General features: G+C 43.0%; 1 protein-coding gene and 1 long non-coding RNA gene across 3 annotated transcripts in view; one reads left to right on the top strand and one right to left on the bottom strand.

The window, feature by feature from the left end:
• LOC141047835 (uncharacterized) overlaps positions 1-15,481 on the top strand; it is a 133,568-nt gene extending 118,087 nt beyond the window's left edge. Inside the window, exons 2-3 of one of the 2 annotated variants that reach the window (XM_073543158.1) lie at positions 9,460-9,568; positions 13,731-15,481. In XM_073543158.1, the coding sequence (XP_073399259.1) occupies positions 9,508-9,568; positions 13,731-15,265 (1,596 nt within the window). In that variant the 5' untranslated portion in view covers positions 9,460-9,507 and the 3' untranslated portion in view covers positions 15,266-15,481. The remainder of the gene's footprint in view (positions 1-9,459; positions 9,569-13,730) is intronic. The other variant, XM_073543157.1, reaches the window with a different exon arrangement.
• LOC141047853 (uncharacterized) overlaps positions 7,391-21,439 on the bottom strand; it is an 82,075-nt gene continuing 68,026 nt past the window's right edge. Inside the window, exon 2 of the long non-coding RNA XR_012219915.1 lies at positions 7,391-7,866. This is a non-coding gene — a long non-coding RNA (uncharacterized lncRNA). The remainder of the gene's footprint in view (positions 7,867-21,439) is intronic.

Genomic DNA, 21,439 nt, shown 5'->3' with positions numbered 1-21,439 from the left:
GCAGTAGTGGAGGTATCCATGGTTACGGCCCCTCATGTAGTGAGGTGTTAGTGGTCATGACCATGGATACCTAAGCTACTGCAATGCCCTGTGACATAGCTAATCAGAAGAACTGTACCACATTTCTAATTGGAGGTATTTGCTTATATTATTCTTACTATTTATTGGGATAGGGTCTTGGAGATGGGAATGCCCCTTTTAACCCCTTTCTGACCTCGGACGCAATAGTCTGAGGTCGGATCCCCTGCTTTGATGAGGGATCCGGGGGTGAGTCCGCATCAAAGCCAGGACATGTCATGTTTTGAACAGCTGACATGTGCCCTTAATTGGCGCAGGTAGAATCGCGATCCACCCGTGCCTATTAACTAAAATGCCGCTGTCAAACGCCGACAGCAGCATTTAACAAGCGCTTCCAGCTGCTGGGCTGGAAATATGCGCATCCCCGCCCCCCGTCACGTGATTGGGAGTCAGCGATGCGTTGCCATAACAACCTGAGGTTTCCTAGAGACCTCTATGGTTGTTGATGCCAGATTGTTATGAGCGCCACTCGGTGGTCGGCGCTCATAGCAATGCTGTAATTCTGTTACATATGGGTGATCTGCTCATTGTATGTAGCAGAGCCGATCGAGTTGTGGATGCTTCTAGCCACCTATGGAGGCTAATGAAACATGCCAAAATGTAAAAAAAATTTGAAAAAAAAAATGTTGCAATCACCCCCCTTTCACCCCATTCAAGATAAAACAATGAAAAAAATCAAACATACACATATTTGGTATCGCCGCTTTCAGAATCGCCCGATCTGTCACTATAAAAAAGGATTAACCCGATCGCTAAACGGCGTAGCGAGAAAAAAATTCTAAACGCCAGAATTACGTGTTTTTTGGTCGCCGCAACATCGTATTAGAATGCAATAACGGGCGATGAAAAGATCATATCTGCACATACAGGAAAAAACACAAAACTTGAGCTTGGTTTGCGTTGATAGCCATGCAGCCTATAAATACATGTTCACATGGCCATAAACCTGCAAGAGACAAAGTGAGCGAAAACCCTGCTGTAACGCAATAAGGAAAAGCAGACGTGCGTCTAGAATGCCTGCGAATTCCTCATTCGTTTTCCCCGCGGCGGGGAGTTGTGAACATGTTTGGTGTCTATGAGCTCGTGATGAGCTGGAGAATCAGAACGGCGGCTCAGGTTTAGCGTTTAGTGAACCGTGCAAAAACGCCAAACAAAAAATGTCAGATTCCACTTTCTTTGCAATTTCACCTGCACTTGGAACTTTTTTTTTCTCGTTTTCGAGTACACAACATGCTAAAACGAATGATCTCTATCAAAAGTACAACTCGTCCCGCAAAAAAATAAGCCCTCACACGGCCATATTGACGGAAAAATAAAAAAGTTATGGCTCTGGGAAGAAGGGGAGTGAAAAACGAAACCGGAAAAAGGCTCCGGTCGTTAAGGGGTTAACGAGAAGCTGTCGTTAGATTCATGCTGCCTGACCCACAAGCAGCATATAAGTATGGCGGCATGATTACAGCCGGTATATCTCCCTCTAAAATGCTGCTGCGTTTCTGATAAAATCTAGTGTGACTCCGCCCCGCTTCCGATGATTGACAGGCCTCTCCCTATGTGCGCACAGGACACCTGTCAATCACCTGGATCAGGCCGGGGCCGCATCAGAGTCGGTCTCTCAAATGGCTTCTCAAGCAAAGGGAGCGATTCCTCAGAGTTTTGGCTCAAAAAAAATAACATTGTGACTTTTGGCGTCCTCACTCCATAGTCACCCGGCTGTGAAGAAGTGGGATTGGGTGGGGACGTGGCTGCCCCCGCACGTCACATGACTTGTAGCGGTCGCTTCACCACAAGTCTTACGCAGGGACTGGAGGAAGCTATGCAGGGAGGTGCCCACCGCTACACACATCACTGATATATGGAGTGCGCCCCATAATGAATCAGGAGCGTCTCCTCCAATTCCCCCAATCACCAAGATCAGCCAGAAAATTGCCGGTTTTGATGAATCGTAGCTAATAATAATAATCTTTATTTTTATATAGCGCTAACATATTCCGCAGCGCTTTACAGTTTGCTCACATTATCATCACTGTCCCCGATGGGGCTCACAATCTACTGTATTTTTCGGACCATAAGACGCACCCCAGATTTTGGGGTGAAAATAGCAGAAACAAAAGATTATTATTAGATGTGGGTCTGTCTTATTGTCCGATTTTAAGGCACCTTACCTGAGGGCTGGCAGTGGTACAGCAGGGTCACAGGAGGCATGGTCCCTTCCTCAGGATAAGTCCGGTGTCGGCGGTGCGGGCTGTGGGGAGTGCACCTTAGCAGGGTCCCTTCCTGCTAAGGTAGACGACGCTGCGGCCTGGTGTCCACTAGGTGTTGCAGCAGTGGTGTGGCGGCGGCAGCAGAGGTGCGGTGATGCTGAGGCGCAGTGGGCGGTACGGCATGCACCTGAGCATAGTTCCTTCCTCAGGTGAGGTGACGCCGTGGCCCCGTGTCCAAGGCGAGCAGCAGAGCCGAGTTAATCACTGTTTTTTTCATTGGCGGCGGCTGTCTTTCTGAGGCTGCGCGTGCGCAGATTGAGTACTTTGCTTCCTGGGGCTTCAGGAAAATGGCCACAGGAGGCAGCGCGTGCACAGATGGAGAGCGCAGTGGCCATTTTCGTGAAGCCGAGATCTCAATCTGTGAAACCCGTGATTCACCGAACTCTGCTCTCCGTGGACATCGGGCCACGGCGTCACCGCACCTGAGGAAAGGACCCTGCTCAGGTGCACGCCGTACCGCGCCTCAGCATCGCTGCACCTCAGCCGCCACCACACCACTGCCACAAACCCCCGGTAAGCCTGCGTTCGCACTATAAAACAGCCCTTCATTTTCCTCACAATTTTTTTGGGGAAAAGTGCGTCTTATAGTCCAAAAGATACTGTACATTACTTCTCAGTATGTGTTTGGAATGTGGGAGCCCAGGAATTTCCAGTACCTGGAGGCTTTTTACCAAGAAGAGTGGGCAGCTTTACCATCTGAGAAAATAAAGACCCTCATCCACAACTATCACAAAAGACTTCACGCTGTCATTGATGTTAGAGGGGGCGATACACGGGATTAATGGGGTATGGGAACTTTTGATCAGGGTTATTAGGGTTTAAAAAGAGAAAACACAGTAGTTTGACAAAAAATGGCTTCACCCAACCACAATAGAGTTTATGTAATTTTTGGTATCCATGATTAAGGACTGGTGTATAGTCAGGAATGTGTGGGGAATTTATACTCTATTGCTGGATGGCATTGAAGATGTCGGTCACTTTTTATCCGCACTGGGATAAATTCCTCTTTTGTTCCTGGATTTCTTCTTTTGGATCTGTACAGCATGGAGTGTAGCCAGAGTGGCTTCCCCTGTACGGAGAATCGTCCTCATATAAAGGGGGAGCTGCTTGTTTCTATGTTTTCAATGTTAGAGGCAGATGATTCCTGAATATCACACCCATCATCTGCTGGCAGAGATGCGGCTCAATTATTGATCTTACATCAAGGTCATAGTTCCCATCCGTCTGTAAATTTCCATAAAAACCTGATGCTTGTCTCTGCCGTCCAGTGAATTTCCTTCCCCACCCCTGAAGTGTGTACTGTGCCTTAGCTAAAAAGGCTGCCATGTTCAGTTTTTCCGTGCTCAGCATGGTTTGGGAGACCCCACCCCTCTCCTGTATGACATGCACATAAATGAGCTGTCTTACACCACAAGCCCATATACTAGGAGGCGCCTGTCTGTATCCTGTTCATTTAGACATTTTTCACATGTTCAGGTTTTAAATACATTAGATAGGGACTGCTTCGTGAAGGGTTACCGTGACGTGGTGAAGCGGCTTGGTATACATCTTTTGCAAAAAACGTATCGACTAAATACCCTGTATTTGTTATACAGCACTTGCTGATTATTGTAATGTTTTTTACTGCAGAGTATTTTTGCAAATTTGTCATTTTGTGTTCTTTTGTTGTGTTTCAGCCATTGGGTGGAGTGAGCATTGTCTTACTGACTTGTTCACACTTGTGCATGTCACATATGTTTTTAGTTTGTTAAAAAATAGTGGTACAAAAATTAAAAAAACACACATCAGTGTGCCTGTGTAATCTCACTATTATCTCTATAAAAATGTATAGCCCAAGCCTATGAGGAAGCATGCTAGGCAAAACTTGTTGGGGAAGCTTTGTGTTAGTTTAAGGCTAAGTTCACATTAGCATTCGGGGGCTTAACTGAGGGCTGCGTACTTCCTCTGTTAAGCTCCGCCTACTTCCTCATACTTCTGCATGCGTCCTGCATGTCTTTAACATTGGGTACGCAGGACATTCAGATGTATGTGGATGCGCTGTTTTGCTGCTCCCGCCGACCGCACGGAAACGCAACCAGTGTATCCTAGGGATAGAGACTCTAACCCATGAACTGCTGTCATGGTGGATATAGTATTGCTCTGGATAGGGATTAGATTGATGAATGAATCCGATGGTTTGTGTATTTCTCCCTATCCTTACCCTCCAGCCTATTTTGGTAAGTGCTGTTGTATGATAATGGTGTTCAGTTTGTTTTGTATTTGTCTTGTTTCTCTTACATTTCTGTACCAAGCCCCATGGTGTGGGGAAGGGGTCAGATTAGGGTTTAACAACATCATAGTAAGTTTGGCGACCCAGGCCTCTCTACCATCAACAGTTCCCCTGAGACAGGGATAGTTAGGGTCCCAGTTCCAGGGACAGTTGTAGGCCCCTCTCCCTTACGTCTGTCACAGCATGACACCTACATACAGTATAATGGGCCTCAAATTGTCCTGCATACAGTGTAATGAGGCCATATAGTCCTCAGTACAGTATATGATGGCCCCACATAGTCCTCTATTCAGTATAATGGCCGCACTTAGACCTCCATACAGTGTACAGTCATGGCCAAAAGTTTTGAGAATGACACAAATATTATATTTTCACATGATCTGCTGCCCTCTGGTTTTTATGTGTGTTTGTCAGATGTTTTTATCACATACAGAAATATAATTGCAATCATATTATGAGTAACAAAAGGTTATATTGACAGTTAGAATGAGTTAATGCAGCAAGTCAATATTTGCAGTGTTGACCCTTCTTCTTCAGGACCTCAGCAATTCTCCCTGGCATGCTCTCAATCAACTTCTGGATCAAATCCTTCTTGCAAAATCAATGCTTTTATTTTGTCTGAATTTGAAGGTTTTTGTTTGTCCACCCGTCTCTTGATGATTGACCACAAGTTCTCAATGGGATTAAGATCTGGGGAGTTTCCAGGCCATGGTCCCAAAATCTCTATGTTTTGTTCCCTGAGCCATTTAGTTATCACCTTTGCTTTATGGCAAGGTGCTCCATCATGTTGAAAAAGGCATTGTTGATCGCCAAACTGCTCTTGGACGGTTGGGAGAAGTTGCTCTCGGAGGACATTCTGGTACCATTCTTTATTCATGGCAGTGTTTTTAGGCAAGACTGAGAGAGAGCCCATTCCCTTGGCTGAGAAGCAACCCCACACATGAATGGTTTCAGGATGCTTGACAGTTGGCATGAGACAAGACTGGTGGTAGCGCTCACCTGGTCTTCTCCGAATAAGCCGTTTTCCAGGTGTCCCAAACAATCGAAAAGGGGATTCATCAGAGAAAATGACTTTACCCCAGTCCTCAGCAGTCCTCTCCCTATAGCTCTTGGAGAATATCAGTCTGTCCATGATGTTTTTTCTGGAGAGAAGTGGCTTCTTTGCTGCCCTCCTTGAGACCAGGCCTTGCTCCAAGAGTCTCCGCCTCACAGTGCGTGCAGATGCACTCACACCTGCCTGCTGCCATTCCTGAGCAAGCTCTGCACTGCTGGTAGCCCGATCCGCAGCTGAAACACTTTTAAGAGACGGTCCTGGCGCTTGCTGGTCTTTCTTGGGCGCCCTGGAGCTTTTTTGGCAACAAGGGAACCTCTCTCCTTGAAGTTCTTGATGATGCGATAGATTGTTGACTGAGGTGCAATCTTTCTAGCTGCGATACTCTTTCCTGTTAGGCCATTTTTGTGCAGTGCAATGATGACTGCATGTGTTTCTTTAGAGATAACCATGGTTAACAGAAGAGAAACAATGATGCCAAGCACCAGCCTCCTTTTAAAGTGTCCAGTGGTGTCATTCTTACTTAATCATGACAGATTGATCTCCAGCCCTGTCCTCATCAACACCCACACCTGTGTTAATGGAGCAATCACTGAAACGATGTTAGCTGGTCCTTTTAAGGCAGGGCTGCAATGATGTTGAAATGTGTTTTGGGGGATAAAGTTAATTTTCTAGGCAAATATTGACTTTGCAAGTAATTGCTGTTAAGCTGATCACTCTTTATAACATTCTGGAGTATATGCAAATTGCCATTAGAAAAAATTAAGCAGTAGATTTTGTAAAAATTAATATTTGTGTCATTCTCAAAACTTTTGGCCATGACTGTAATGGTACCCACATAGTCATCCATACAGTGTAATAACCACATAGTCCTCTATACTGTATATTGGGCCCCACATAGTCCTCCATACCTCCATACAGTATAATGGGCCCCAAATAGTCATAGATACAGAATAATGGTCCTCATAAAGTCTTCCATACAGTATAATGGCCCCATATAGTCCTCCATACTGTATAATGAGCCCCACGCACTCCTCCACGCAGAATAGTGGCCCCACATCTTCCATACAATACGCCTCACATATCCCTCCATAGAGTATAATGGCCCCAAGAAGTACTCCATATAGTATAATGGTCCCCACATCTAATATATAAAGCTGAATGTGTGGGTGTGTGTGTATGTATGTGTGTATGTCCAGGATTGGCATCTGCACCGTCGCACCTACAGTCACAAAATTTTGCACAGTCACACTTCTGGACCCCGAGAGCATCATAGGCTATGTTGTGAGGCGAAATTTTATCCCCGCGCGTTCCAATTCACCAAAAAATTTGGCCTATTATTCTTATTTCTATGGGGTTATCGTCCAAGCTGGAAATAGCACAATTTATTACCGTGCCAACACAGACCACCCTCTGACACAGACTGCAGGGGGAGCCCAGTCTCACACAGGATAGGATTAGATACACGGCTCAGCAGTCAGTATTATTATTATTATTATTTATTGTTATAGCGCCATTTATTCCATGGCGCTTTACATGTAAGGAGGGGTATACATAAAAACAAGTACAATAATCTTAAACAATACAAATCATAACTGGTACAGGAGGAGAGAGGACCCTGCCCGCGAGGGCTCACAATCTATCACACAGGATAGGATTAGATACACAGCTCAGCAGTCAGTATCACACCGGAGAGGATTAGACACATGGCTCAGCAGTCAGTATCACACAGGATAGGATTAGATACACTGCTCAGCAGTCAGTATCACACAGGAGAGGATTAGACACATGGCTCAGCAGATGGTATGACACAGGATAGGATTAGATACACTGCTCAGCAGTCAGTAACACACGATAGGATTAGATACACAGCTCAGCAGAAAGTATCACACAGGAGAGTATTAGGTACACAGCTCAGCAGACATTATCACACAGGATAGGGTTAGATACACAGCTCAGAAACAGGATGTGCCAAAGGAGAGTACATTTTCATTCCAAGAATTCCACTCATTCCATTTGATTTGTTTTTTTATTTTAACCGCCTCCAGTTTCCAGTTCAACTGCTATTTGCAATGTCCATTAACAATGCTCAGGGACAGTCCTTGAAAGTAGTAGGAATCGATTTGCAATCTCCATGCTTTTCTCATGGTCAACTTTACGTGGTCTGTTCAAGAGTTAGAACTGCCAAAAATCTGTTCATCTTTGCACTGAAAGGAAAAACCAAAAATGTTGTTTATCAAAAGGCTCTTGAATGAGTTGAAAATAAAATGCTATCAATACTTGGGTAATCGTTTAGTTAATTTGTGTTGCAAATCTGTAGTGTTGAATATATGATGTGAAATGTTTTTGTGTGCAATATAATCATTATAATTTGTTATAACTAACCACAGTTGGTTACTATGCCCAGGCAATGCCAGTGCCGGGGTCTTTTATTTGCGGCAGCAGCATATGGGGGGGAATTCTATGGAACACTTTATAGGGCAGCATATGGGGGGATTCTATGGAGCACCTTGTGGGGCAGCATATGGGGGGATTCTATGAAGCATTTTATGGGGCAGCATATGGGGGGGATTCTATAGAACACCTTATGTGGCAGCATATGGGGGGGATTCTATGGAGCACCTTATTGGGCAGCATATGGGGGGATTCTATGGAGCATCTTATGGAGCCGCATATAGGGCCATAATCTATGGAGCAGCATATGGGGCATAAACTATGGAGCATCTTATGGGGCATAATCTATGGAGCAGCATATGAGGCATAAACTATGGAGCATCTTATGGGGCAGCATATGGGGCATAAACTATGGAGCATCTTATGGGGCAGCATATGGGGGCATAATCTATGGAGCATCTTATGGGGCATAATCTATGGAGCAGCATATGGGGGCATAATCTATGGAGCATCTTATGGGGCCATAACCTTTATGGAGCAGCATATGGGGTATATTATTTTATGGTGCATCTTATGGGGCCATTATTAACCTTTATGCAGCATTATATGGGGTGCATTTTGTATGGAGCATCTTATGGGGCCATCATGAACTGTATGAAGCATTATATGGGGCTCCTGATTTAATATGGATATTCAAAAACATTTAACCTACTGATGTCTCAATTAATTTTACTTTTATTGGTATCTATTTTTATTTTTGAAATTTACCAGTAGCTGCTGCATTCTCCACCCTAGGCTTATATGTGAGTCAATGTTTTCCCAGTTTTTTGTGGCAAAATTAGGGGGGTTGGCTTATACACTGGTCGACTTATACATGAGTATATACTGTAATATTTTATAAATGGTGCTGAAGTAAAGCAGACATGAGGGAAATGTTATTTATTAATGTTTTTATGTGGTATGACTATCTGGATTAAAGGGATAATCATTCAGAGTTTGAAAATTGCTAATTTTTTTTTACATTTTTGTCAAATTTCTGATATTTTTTATAAATAAACACAAAACATAACCTAAATTTATCATTATTATAAATTATAATGTGTCGTGAAAAAAACAGTCTCAAAATCAGTGGGATTTGTTGAAGCATTCCAGAGTTATTACCCCATAAAGTGACATTGGTCAGAATTCAAAAATTTGGCTTGGTCACTAAGGGGTTAATGAAGGAAATCACTTTGCCATAATGCAGTATAGTTACAGTGACGCCTACACCAGTGATATAGGAGGCGGAGATGTCAGCATGTTTTGGCGGCTCAGGTGCCCCATGAGCTTGTAGTAAAAGCCTCCATCTAGAACATTCCACATGAGATTTCCTTCTGTCTGTGATTTTTACGTTATTTCTTTAACAGCTTTGACATCCAGGAAAATATTTGCGGAATATCAAAGCTGAAGCCATAATGGAGAAAGGAGAAAGTGATGTGCGGGATGAGGAGTGGTGCGAAGAGGACGTTCCTACAGGTAACTGCCCCAATGAGGAGTCACCATTATATGAAGCAGAGAAGAGTCACATTCTCCTCATTCACCGAACCGCACAATTGAAGTTTTATGCTATGGGTTTTCTCAGTTTTTTGGCCATAGATTTCCCCATTCGGCTAAAATACAGATTATATCTGGGTGACAATGTAATGACGCAATATGTAATAAGACGCGTTGTGTATCTATAATATGGATATAAGAATAGACTGGGATAATAGATCATCAAAGACATGTGACAGATCTCATTGGCAAAGTATCTAGTTTAGTGTTTTACATCATATCCATCATGGTTCTGGTTCCAGGATTAATATATAACCTAAGTAACCTATTTGGTATACTGAACTAGCTGGGGATGAAAAAAAAACTTATGACAATTGTCTCATAGTCTCAGCCAGGAGTAGATTATAAGAGAAAGCAGAGAATTGTCTGGGCTTATCCAGCTTTATGTTTCTCCATGGCCATGACTTTCTAATACACGACCATACGGCTCCTCTGTTCTGCATGTAGCGGTCAGTGATTGTGTGAGACAGACACCACCTAGTAGTACTGACGCCTGAGCATTTCTCTAGATATAAGTGACACAATATGAGCAAGTCCTGCACTCTGTCACATGGAAGATGGGGCACCAGTGGTCAATGTGAAGTGTTCACTGAAGAATAGACATAATTTCCACAGCACACACCACAGGATGCAATATGGAAGCCGATTATGCTTTATTATTCTAAAACAGTCCAGACCAAAGACATAGACATGTAATTAGAGATGTTAGTACAGACAGTACTTACCTCAGTCTGCTGACCGCACTTTCTCCGAAATCCACCATAGCCATGACAGTTCGGCCAAGCATTCATCTATTTTCTATGGGGAGAGAGAACAAAGCTGCTTCCATATCATGAATCTGTGCTTGTTACAGGTCAATACCTGCCTGTGAAAATTAACCCCTAAGGCTATGTACACACGGTGCGGATTCTGCTGCGTTTCCGGCCCTGCGGAAACGCAGCAGTTCCGCAGACCAAGTACAGTACAATGAAACCCTATGGGTTTTCAAAAACGCTGTGCTGACGGTGCAGTTTTTTCCACTCTAACTTTACTTTCAAAGGCTGTGTGCCCACGTTGCGTTTTTGTAAGCGTTTCCACAGCGTTTGAGTCGGATCAGACGCTGCAGAAACGCTTAAAAGAAGCTTCCCATTAAATTTAATGCATTTTTGGCTTTGTGCCAATGCATGCGTTTTTTCCCGCTCAGGAAACGCTTAGCGGCTAAAAATGCAGCATGCTCATTAATTTCTGCATAGCTCCGCGTTTTTAGCTGTTTCCAATGTTCCCAGAAAAAAACGCATCAAAAACGCGCGGAAATAAAACGCACGTTTTCTGGGAAGGAGTCCGGTTTTGTAAGCGTTTAAAAACGCTAACGTGGGCACATAGCCTTACAGTCGACACCTGTTTGCCAAAGTGGCCCCTGAGAAGCCCAGAGCCCCAAAGTGGTCCCTGAGGCAAAGTGGCTACTGAGGTGCAGAATGTGCCAAGTGGCCAAAGTGGCTACCGAGGGGCCGAATGTGCCAAAGTTGCTACCAAGTGGCCAAAGTGACTACTTAGGGGCTGTGAGAGCGCTGTTCAAGCACCATGTATTTCCTTCAGGAAATGCCCATCTAGTTTTTCTTATCTTTCAGGTCGGACCGGGGGCTTATCTACAGCATTATAGAATGCGGTAGATAAGTCCTGAAAGGCGGTGGCCGCATCTTTTATCAGCCAAAACAGCTGACAGGTTTGCTTTAAGGCTATGTGCCCACGTTGCAGAAATGCTGCGGAATTGTCCGCATCATTTCCGCAACTCCCCGCCACGGGTAAAACAAGCGTTTTGCGTTTTTAGCTTGCAGAATGCTTGCGCTTTTCCAACCGATTTGAAGCATCGCTTGGAAAAGTGATTGACAGGTTGGTTACACTTGTCTTGTCAAGCATAGTGCTTGACAAGTGTGACCAACTTTTTACTATTGATGCTGCCTATGCAGCATCAATAGTAAAGCTAGAATGTTAAAAATAAAAAAAACAATAAAAAATAGGGATATACTCACCTCCTGGCGGCCCCCGATCTCCTCAGCGGCGATCCCGGTCCTCAACAGCGCTGCCGGCAAGTTCCGTTCCCAGGCGTGCTTTGTGCGAAGGACCTTTGATGTCGTCAGAGGTCATTCTCGCAAAGCACGCCTGGGTACGGAACTTGCCGGCAGCGCCGCTGTGGACTCTGGGGGCCGACAGGGGGTAAGTATATCCCTATTTTTTATTTTAATTCTATTTTTTATAGGAATATCGTACCAAGGACCTGGAGGAGAGTCCCCTCTCCTCCAGACCCTGGGTATCATCAGCACATGAAGTGCTCACTTTACGCATGGTGGGCATAGCCACATGCGTAAAGTGAGGGTTTCAATGCAATCCTATGGCAGCAGAATCGCGGCGATTCTGCAAAATTAATGGACATGCTGCGGATTTTACCGCGATGTGATTCCGCAGTGGAAAAATCTGCTGCATGGGCACAGCAATTGCGGAATCCCATAGGATTGCATGGGAATGCATTTTGTTAGCGTTTTTTAAGCGCATAATAAACGCTACGTGGGCACACAGCCTTAAGCATGTTAGGCTGTGTTACTGGGAGAGCGGCTATCAGGAGAAATTGAAGTTATATTTTCCCTGCAGCCGCTCGCTTCCAGTCATTGAGGTGGTGCATGAAGCCCTAACACAGAGAGGTGACTGCTACAGCCCTCTACTTCTCCTGAAGAATAAAATCGAGCGGCTGCATAGAGAATATAATTTCCTCAATAAGCAGTGATTGATGGTATAGGAAGGTGATTGGGGCTTATTAGCTTTCATTTTGATGAAGGAATGATGATTTGTTCCCTTATCTCATGGTTTTTTTTATTATTGCAGAACATCCTGAATTTACACGAAGAGGATGATGCGCTGTCAACAACAATCATTTTTAGTCTCATATAAAATATGCGACCAGTGACAAATGTTTTATTATTTGATGTTTGCACTGGCCAATGATTGAAAATGAACATTAGCAGAATTGATTCTTTGTGAAATCATCACATCATCTACACTCACTGGCCACTTTATTAGGTACACCTGTCCAACTGTGTGTTAAGACTTAATTTCTAATCAGCCAATCACATGGCGGCAACTCAGTGCATTTAGGCATGTAGACATGGTCAAGACAATCTCCTGCAGTTCAAACCGAGCATCAGTATGGGGAAGAAAGGTGATTTGAGTGCCTTTGAACGTGGCATGATTGTTGGTGCCAGAAGGGCTGGTCTGAGTATTTCAGAAACTGCTGATCTACTGGGATTTTCACGCACAACCATCTCTAGGGTTTACAGAGAATGGTCCGAAAAAGAAAAAAAATCCAGTGAGCGGCAGTTCTGTGGCCGGAAATGCCTTGTTGATGCCAGAGGTCAGAGGAGAATGGGCATACTGGTTCGAGCTGATAGAAAGGCAACAGTGACTCAAATTGCCACCCGTTACAACCAAGGTAGGCAGAAGAGCATCTCTGAACGCACAGTGCGTCGAACTTTGAGGCAGATGGGCTACAGCAGCAGAAGACCACACTGGGTACCACTCCTCTCAGCTAAGAACAGGCATCTGATGGCTACTTTCAGCAGGATAATGCGCCATGTCATAAAGCTCGAATCATCTCAGATTGGTTTCTTGAACATGACAATGAGTTCACTGTACTCAAATGGCCTCCTCAGTCACCAGATCTCAATCCAATAGAGCATCTTTGGGATGTGGTGGAACGGGAGATTCGCATCAGGGATGTGCAGCCGACAAATCTGCGCCAACTGTGTGATGCCATCATGTCAATATGGTCCAAAATCTCTGAGGAATGCTTCCAGCACCTTGTTGAATCTCTGCCACGAAGAATTGAGGCAGTTCTGAAGGCAAAAGGGGGTCCAACCCGTTACTAGCATGGTGTACCTAATAAAGTGGCCAGTGAGTGTAAATTACACCTCAGTCGGTTAATAATAGAACTTTACTACACACTTTGCAATGTCTATGTATTCTTTTTAATTTTACTTTCTTATATTTATCTAAATATAAAACATTATTAAGGTTATTTGACTAAAAAAAATTACATCAGTTATATTCTTGACAGATGGTCGTGCCAGCAGCTCCAAAATGCAAGAAAGTATTGCACAAGACCCATATGAAGAACATGCCAACATCTCAGACATGGATCCTTTTAAAGTACAATGTTCTAATTCATCACAGACTGTTCAAACAAATAATAGTCACAGAAGAAGTGCGGAAAATAAAAAAGCTCCCACAAGGAAGAAGCCACTTTCATGTTCAGAATGTGGGAAATGTTTTATACATAAATCATATCTTGCTGCACATGAGAGAATTCACACAGGAGAGAAGCCCTTTTCATGTTCAGAATGTGGGAAATGTTTTAAAGACAAATCAGGTCTTGTTAGCCATGAGAGAGTTCACACAGGAGAGAAGCAATTTTCATGTTCAGAATGTGGTAAATGTTTTACAGATAAATCATCTCTTGTTAAACATGAGAGAAATCACACAGGAGAGAAGCCATTTTCATGTTCGGAATGTGGGAAATGTTTTATACATAAATCATATCTTGCTGCACATGAGAGAACTCACACAGGAGAGAAGCCATTTTCATGTTCAGAATGTGACAAATGTTTTACAGAGAAATCGCATCTTGCTAAACATGAGAGAATTCACACAGGAGTGAAGCCATTTTCATGTTCGGAATGTGGAAAATGTTTTACTGTTAAATCAGCTCTTGTTAGCCATGAGAGAGTTCACACAGGAGAGAAGCCATTTTCATGTTCGGAATGTGGGAAATGTTTTAAAGACAAATCAGGTCTTGTTAGCCATGAGAGAGTTCACACAGAAGAGAAGCAATTTTCATGTTCGGAATGTGGGAAATGTTTTACAGGTAAATCAGCTCTTGTTAAACATGAGAGAAATCACACAGGAGAGAAGCCATTTTCATGTTCGGAATGTGGTAAATGTTTTATAGAGAAATCACATCTTATTAGACATGAGAGAATTCACACAGGAGAGAAGCCATTTTCATGTTCAGAATGTGGGAAATGTTTTATAGAGAAATCACATCTTGTTAGACATGAGAGAATTCACACAGGAGAGAAGCCATTTTCATGTTCAGAATGTGGAAAATGTTTTAAAGACAAATCAACTCTTGTTACACATGAGAGAATTCACACGGGAGAGAAGCCATTTTCATGTTCAGAATGTGGGAAATGTTTTACAGAGAAATCAACTCTTCTTACACATGAGAGAATTCACACAGGAGAGAAGCCATTTTCATGTTCAGAATGTGGGAAATGTTTTATAGAGAAATCACATCTTGTTAGACATGAGAGAATTCACACAGGAGAGAAGCCATTTTCATGTTCAGAATGTGGAAAATGTTTTATAGAGAAATTACATCTTGTTACACATGAGATAAATCACACAGGAGAGAAGCCATTTTCATGTTCAGAATGTGGAAAATGTTTTAAAGACAAATCATCTCTTGTTAGACATGAGAGAAATCACACAGGGGAGAAGCCATTTTCATGTTCAGAATGTGGGATATTTTTTTCATATAACTCTCAACTTGTTAGACATCAGAGAAATCACATTGGGAAGAAGGTATTGTAATCCTTTAGTGACCAAACCTAATTTTTGATATCTGAAATGTCACTTTTTGTAGCAATAATGATGGAATGTGACATATCTTAGTTATTCTTTTTCCTGATATGTTGTGCTTTATTTTGGTACAGTAAATGTAATAAATGAAAATATGCTATATTCCAGCTTTGAATGTTTATACCTGTAAACCGTATAGTTGTATCACATAAAAAAACATTTACCTTATGTCTTCTCTGTCAGTAACTTTTCAAACATCCTTTTATTTTGGTCGAAGGGATACAAGTTTAGTAGTTTAGTAATTTTTCATTATTTTAGGGCAATGTGCAGAACTCATTTTCTAGGGACCTATTCCGTTCAGTGAGGGGCTAATATGTTGGGGATTCCTCTAAAGGGATTCTGTTTTAACCCTGTCACCCACATGCCTGTTGTCACCTTCCTGACCAGAACAATTTTTTTCAATTCTGACAAGTGTCACTTTATGACGTAAGAACTCTGGAATGCTTCAATGGATCCCACTGATTCTGAGACACACTGACATACATAGGGAACATACTGTAAGTATTTGATACACTGCTGATTTTTCAAGTTTTCCCACCTACAAAGAATGGAGAGGTCTGTAATTATCGTAGGTACACTTCAACTGTGAGAAACAGATTCTAAAAATAAAAACCAGAAAATCACATTGTATGATTTTAAAATAAATTGCATTTTATTGCATGAAATAAGTATTTGATCATTTACCCACCAGCCTGTCTCTCACAGACCTGTTCACTTTTCTTTAAGAATCCCTCCTACTCTGCACTCATTACCTTATTATTGTTTAATTATAAAGTGCAGCGGAATATGTTGGCGCCATATAAATAAAGATTATTATTATTACCACCTGTATTAATTGCACAAATCTCTCCATTCTTTGTAGGTGGGAAAACTTGCAAAATCGGCAGTGTATAAAATAAATATTTTCCCCACTGTATTGTACTTCATGATAGAGGTATACTTTCTTCAGTATGACTTGTGTGTATTTATGGAAAAATTTGAAAAAATATAGAACATTTTTCAATTTTCAAACTTTTATTTTTTTAATTCCCTTAAATCAGAGAGTCATGTTACACAAAATAGTTAAAGCAATAACATTTCCCACATGTCTACATCAGCGCAATTAAGAATAGTTAAATATCTTTAAAAAAAATTTGTTAATATATGTATAACAGTAAACATTTGAACAGACAACAGTTTCGATATAGTGCCGAAGAAGCATCATGTCGAACCCAAGTGATAATGTCGGTACAAGGTATTTGCGTTACATCAAACGTCGACATAGAACAAATTGGATAGTATAAACAGTGTAATCACTACACAGTAACTATAAACTACAAACCGGAAAAAGAAAAAAAGAGGGGAATCAGGCAACAGGCGTTGGTAGCGAAAATAACTAGACTAGAGAATTTTGCTGAGTCTGACCATATGAGAAAGCAAACTGCAGGACTATCAAAGCTAGTAGTGTTTAGCATAGATGTATGTATCTATAGACCTTGTATATAGACAGGAAAAATTAAATCACAACATTGGGTGACAGAAGGGGAAGTAGGAGCTACAAGGATGCAAGAGAGGCAGTGGGAAAGGCATAGCGTAAAGGACGTCAGGCTCGACCACTGCATCAGGAAAGATGGAAAAGCTACAGATAACTGGCAGCTAACAAAATGGACTCATTGAAAGATGGGGAAGAGTTCAGTGGGGGATTGATATTCCCAATGAAAGGGGAGTTCTCAGCCTCTGGGACTTTTTAGTCCAAGTTTGCCAGATTTTGAGGAACTGTGAGTGTGTATGAGTTTCCCAGCTAGATAACTCTTCTAGTCTCTGGATATCATTAACTTTATTAACCTATTCGTTCAGAGTTGAAGGGGAGGGTTGCTTCCATTGTAGTGGTATCAAATGCTTAGCAACTCCCAATAGTAGCGGAACCAAGTTACAGTGCCTTGCAAAAGTATTTGGCTCCCTGGAACTTTTCAACCTTTCCCACATATCATGCTTCAAACATAAAGATACCAAATGTTAATTTTTGGTGAAGAATCAACAACAAGTGGGACACAATTGTGAAGTTGAACGAAATTTATTGGTTATTTTAAATTTTTGTGGAAATACAAAAACTGAAAAGTGGGGCGTGCAATATCATTCGGCCTCTTTAACTTAATACTTTGTTGCGCCACCTTTTGCTGCGATTACAGCTGCAAGTCGCTTGGGGTATGTCTCTATCAGTTTTTTACATCGAGAGACTGAAATTCTTGCCCATTCTTCCTTGGCAAACAGCTCGAGCTCAGTGAGGTTGGATGGAGATCGTTTGTGAACAGCAGTTTTCAGCTCTTTCCACAGATTCTCGATCGGATTCAGGTCTGGACTTTGACTTGGCCATTCTAACACCTGAATGCGTTTATTTGTTAACCATTCCATTGTAGATTGTGCTTTATGTTTGGGATCATTGTCTTGTTGGAAGACAAATCTCTGTCCCAGTCTCAGGTCTTTTGCAGACTCCAACAGGTTTTCTTCTAGAATGGTCCTGTTTTTGGCTCCATCCATCTTCCCATCAATTTTAACGATCTTCCCTGTCCCTGCTGAAGAAAAGCAGGGCCAAACCATGCTGCCACCAACACTTTTGACAGTGGGGATGGTTTGGGTCATGAGCTGTGTTGCTTTTACGCCAAACATATCATTTGGCATTATAGCCAAAAAGTTCGATTTTGGTTTCATCTGACCAGAGCACCTTCTTCCACATGTTTGGTGTGTCTCCAAGTGCTATGATTGAGTCACCGAACGAGGAAAAAACCAAACTACAAGCTAAGTCCAGAAAACCGGAGAGGTTGGTAGCTATCGGATTGCAGACCCCTGATCTTATTCACACAACTAACAGTAGCCGTGGGGGGTTCCTACGGAGCCCTAGACCCCTCGTTCACAGCCGGAGAACTAAATAAGCCTAAAGAAAGAAAGGGGAAATCTAAACTGCCCCAGAGCAGACCCCAAAGCAATAGACAGCCCCCAACATGTATTGTTAGTGAAAAGCAGATGAAAACACAAACACAGACAGAAAGACAGGTTGAGCAAACGATGGGGCCCAACTAACTAAATAGGAAGAGTCTTGAGGAGATCATTAGCATATTCCCAGTGCCTTCTGGGATAAGTGAAGAGTCTCCGCGAGCTCAACGATCACTGGGTTTTGGCCGTTGCAGCTGAAAAGAGGAAATCGGAAAACCAGGGGAAGAGTCTTGAGGAGATCATTTGCATATTCCCAGTGCCTTCTGGGATAAGTGAAGAGTCTCCGCGAGCTCAACGATCACTGGGTTTTGGCCGTTGCAGCTGAAAAGAGGAAATCGGAAAACCAGGGGAAGAGTCTTGAGGAGATCATTTGCATATTCCCAGTGCCTTCTGGGATAAGTGAAGAGTCTCCGCGAGCTCAACGATCACTGGGTTTTGGCCGTTGCAGCTGAAAAGAGGAAATCGGAAAACCAGGGGAAGAGTCTTGAGGAGATCATTTGCATATTCCCAGTGCCTTCTGGGATAAGTGAAGAGTCTCCGCGAGCTCAACGATCACTGGGTTTTGGCCGTTGCAGCTGAAAAGAGGAAATCGGAAAACCAGGGGAAGAGTCTTGAGGAGATCATTTGCATATTCCCATTGCCTTCTGGGATAAGTGAAGAGTCTCCGCGAGCTCAACGATCACTGGGTTTTGGCCGTTGCAGCTGAAAAGAGGAAATCGGAAAACCAGGGGAAGAGTCTTGAGGAGATCATTTGCATATTCCCAGTGCCTTCTGGGATAAGTGAAGAGTCTCCGCGAGCTCAACGATCACTGGGTTTTGGCCGTTGCAGCTGAAAAGAAGAAATCGGAAAACCAGGGGAAGAGTCTTGAGGAGATCATTTGCATATTCCCAGTGCCTTCTGGGATAAGTGAAGAGTCTCCGCGAGCTCAACGATCACTGGGTTTTGGCCGTTGCAGCTGAAAAGAGGAAATCGGAAAACCAGGGGAAGAGTCTTGAGGAGATCATTTGCATATTCCCAGTGCCTTCTGGGATAAGTGAAGAGTCTCCGCGAGCTCAACGATCACTGGGTTTTGGCCGTTGCAGCTGAAAAGAGGAAATCGGAAAACCAGGGGAAGAGTCTTGAGGAGATCATTTGCATATTCCCAGTGCCTTCTGGGATAAGTGAAGAGTCTCCGCGAGCTCAACGATCACTGGGTTTTGGCCGTTGCAGCTGAAAAGAGGAAATCGGAAAACCAGGGGAAGAGTCTTGAGGAGATCATTTGCATATTCCCAGTGCCTTCTGGGATAAGTGAAGAGTCTCCGCGAGCTCAACGATCACTGGGTTTTGGCCGCGAAATTTGGCTCATCTTTCATCGTTTTTAAGAAATCTCAAGATGGAAGAGGCCAGGAGCCATTTGGTGAGCTGCATTTCTTGCTACATGTTCACAGATTTACCAGTGGAAAAGCCAAACTTCACATGCCACAAATGCAAGCTTGTGTCCCTGTTGGAGGAAAAGTTGCAAAATCTCGAAGAGAGGTTAGCTACGTTGAAGATCATTAAGGAAGGTGAAGAGTTCTTGGACAGAGCAGAATTATCTCTTAATGTTACAGAAAGAGAAGAAATTCGAAGTGCACCTGAAGAAACAGAGGAATGGAGACATGTGACCCAGAGAAGCAGGAGGATCAGGAGGCAGTCAGCACCCATACTGCTCAGAAACCAGTACCAGGCTCTCACGCAGGAAAATGATGAAGAAATACATCAGGATAAGACTTTGGCAACAAACAGCAACCTTGTACGCCCTCAGAGTCCTCCTGGATGGAGAAAGAAAAATGTTGTGAAGAAGAAACGGAGAGTGGTGGTCATGGGGGATTCCCTGCTGAGAGGAACAGAGGCCGCTATCTGCAGACCGGATATAACTACAAGAGAAATGTGCTGTCTTCCAGGTGCAAAAATTAAAGATGTGTCTGACAGGATATCAGGACTCTTCAGACCTACAGATGACTACCCATTCCTGCTACTACATGTGGGGACAAATGACACCACAAGAAACGACCTGGAAATCATCTGCAGAGACTTTGAAGACTTAGGCAAGAAAGTGAAAGAACTGGGAGCGCAGGTGGTCTTCTCTTCCATCCTCCCAGTGGATGGCCATGGAACAAGGAGGTGGAATAAGATTCTGCAGGTGAACAACTGGCTACGTCGATGGTGCCGTCAGCAACGATTTGGATTTCTGAATCACGGAGTGAACTACTTATACGATGGACTACTTGCTAGAGATGGGGTGCACCTTATGAAGACTGGAAAGCATGTATTTGGAAGTCGCCTTGCTACACTTGTAAGGAGAGCTTTAAACTAGAACAACATGGGAAGGGAAGCAAAAGACCAGAAAAAGCCATACACCTGACAAATGCTATTGAGAACTCTGCTATTAGAAGTGGAAAGGAAGAACAAAGACGAAAGAATCTAATTAATAAAAATATTGGAGAAAGAGAAACCAATCACAAACTAAAATGTTTCTATACTAATGCACAAAGCATGGGCAACAAACAAGGAGAATTGGAACTACTAACACAGGAAAAGAAATATGATGTAATTGGAATCACTGAAACTTGGTGGGACAATACACATGATTGGAATACAAGACTAGAAGGATACAACTTATTTGCAAGAAACAGACTTGATAAACGAGGAGGGGGTGTCGCATTGTATGTTCGAAACGCGTATATCTGCACAGAGATTGAAGCTTCAGAGACTGGGAGTTCTGTGGAAACTGTTTGGGTAAGAATACAAGGACAGAACAATGGAAAGGACACCATTGTAGGCATTTACTACAGGCCGCCTGTGCAAGCCGAAGATATAGATGAACTCTTTATGCATCAGATGGCCAAGTTCTCCAAAAAATATGACATAGTTGTCATGGGAGATTTCAACTATCCAGACATTTGTTGGGAATCTCTCTCAGGCAAAACTAACAGGTCAAGGAAATTCTTATCCTCTCTTGCTGACAACTTTATCTTCCAAAAGGTAAGGGAGAAAACAAGGGGAACTGCTACCTTGGATCTAATCCTTATAAACAGGGAGGAAATGGTTGAGGAGGTAAAAGTGGCTGGGACCCTAGGAGGTAGCGACCATGCTATTTTAGAATTTTGGATAACTAGAGGTGGAAGACCTGTGAA

The sequence above is a fragment of the Dendrobates tinctorius genome, unplaced genomic scaffold, assembly GCF_039654945.1.
Source record: "Dendrobates tinctorius isolate UK_male_01 unplaced genomic scaffold, ASM3965494v1 ptg000129l, whole genome shotgun sequence".
Classification (NCBI taxonomy): Eukaryota; Metazoa; Chordata; class Amphibia; order Anura; family Dendrobatidae; genus Dendrobates; species Dendrobates tinctorius.
Note: the sequence above shows the minus strand (reverse complement) of the source record. Positions and strands in the feature narration are given on the sequence as shown.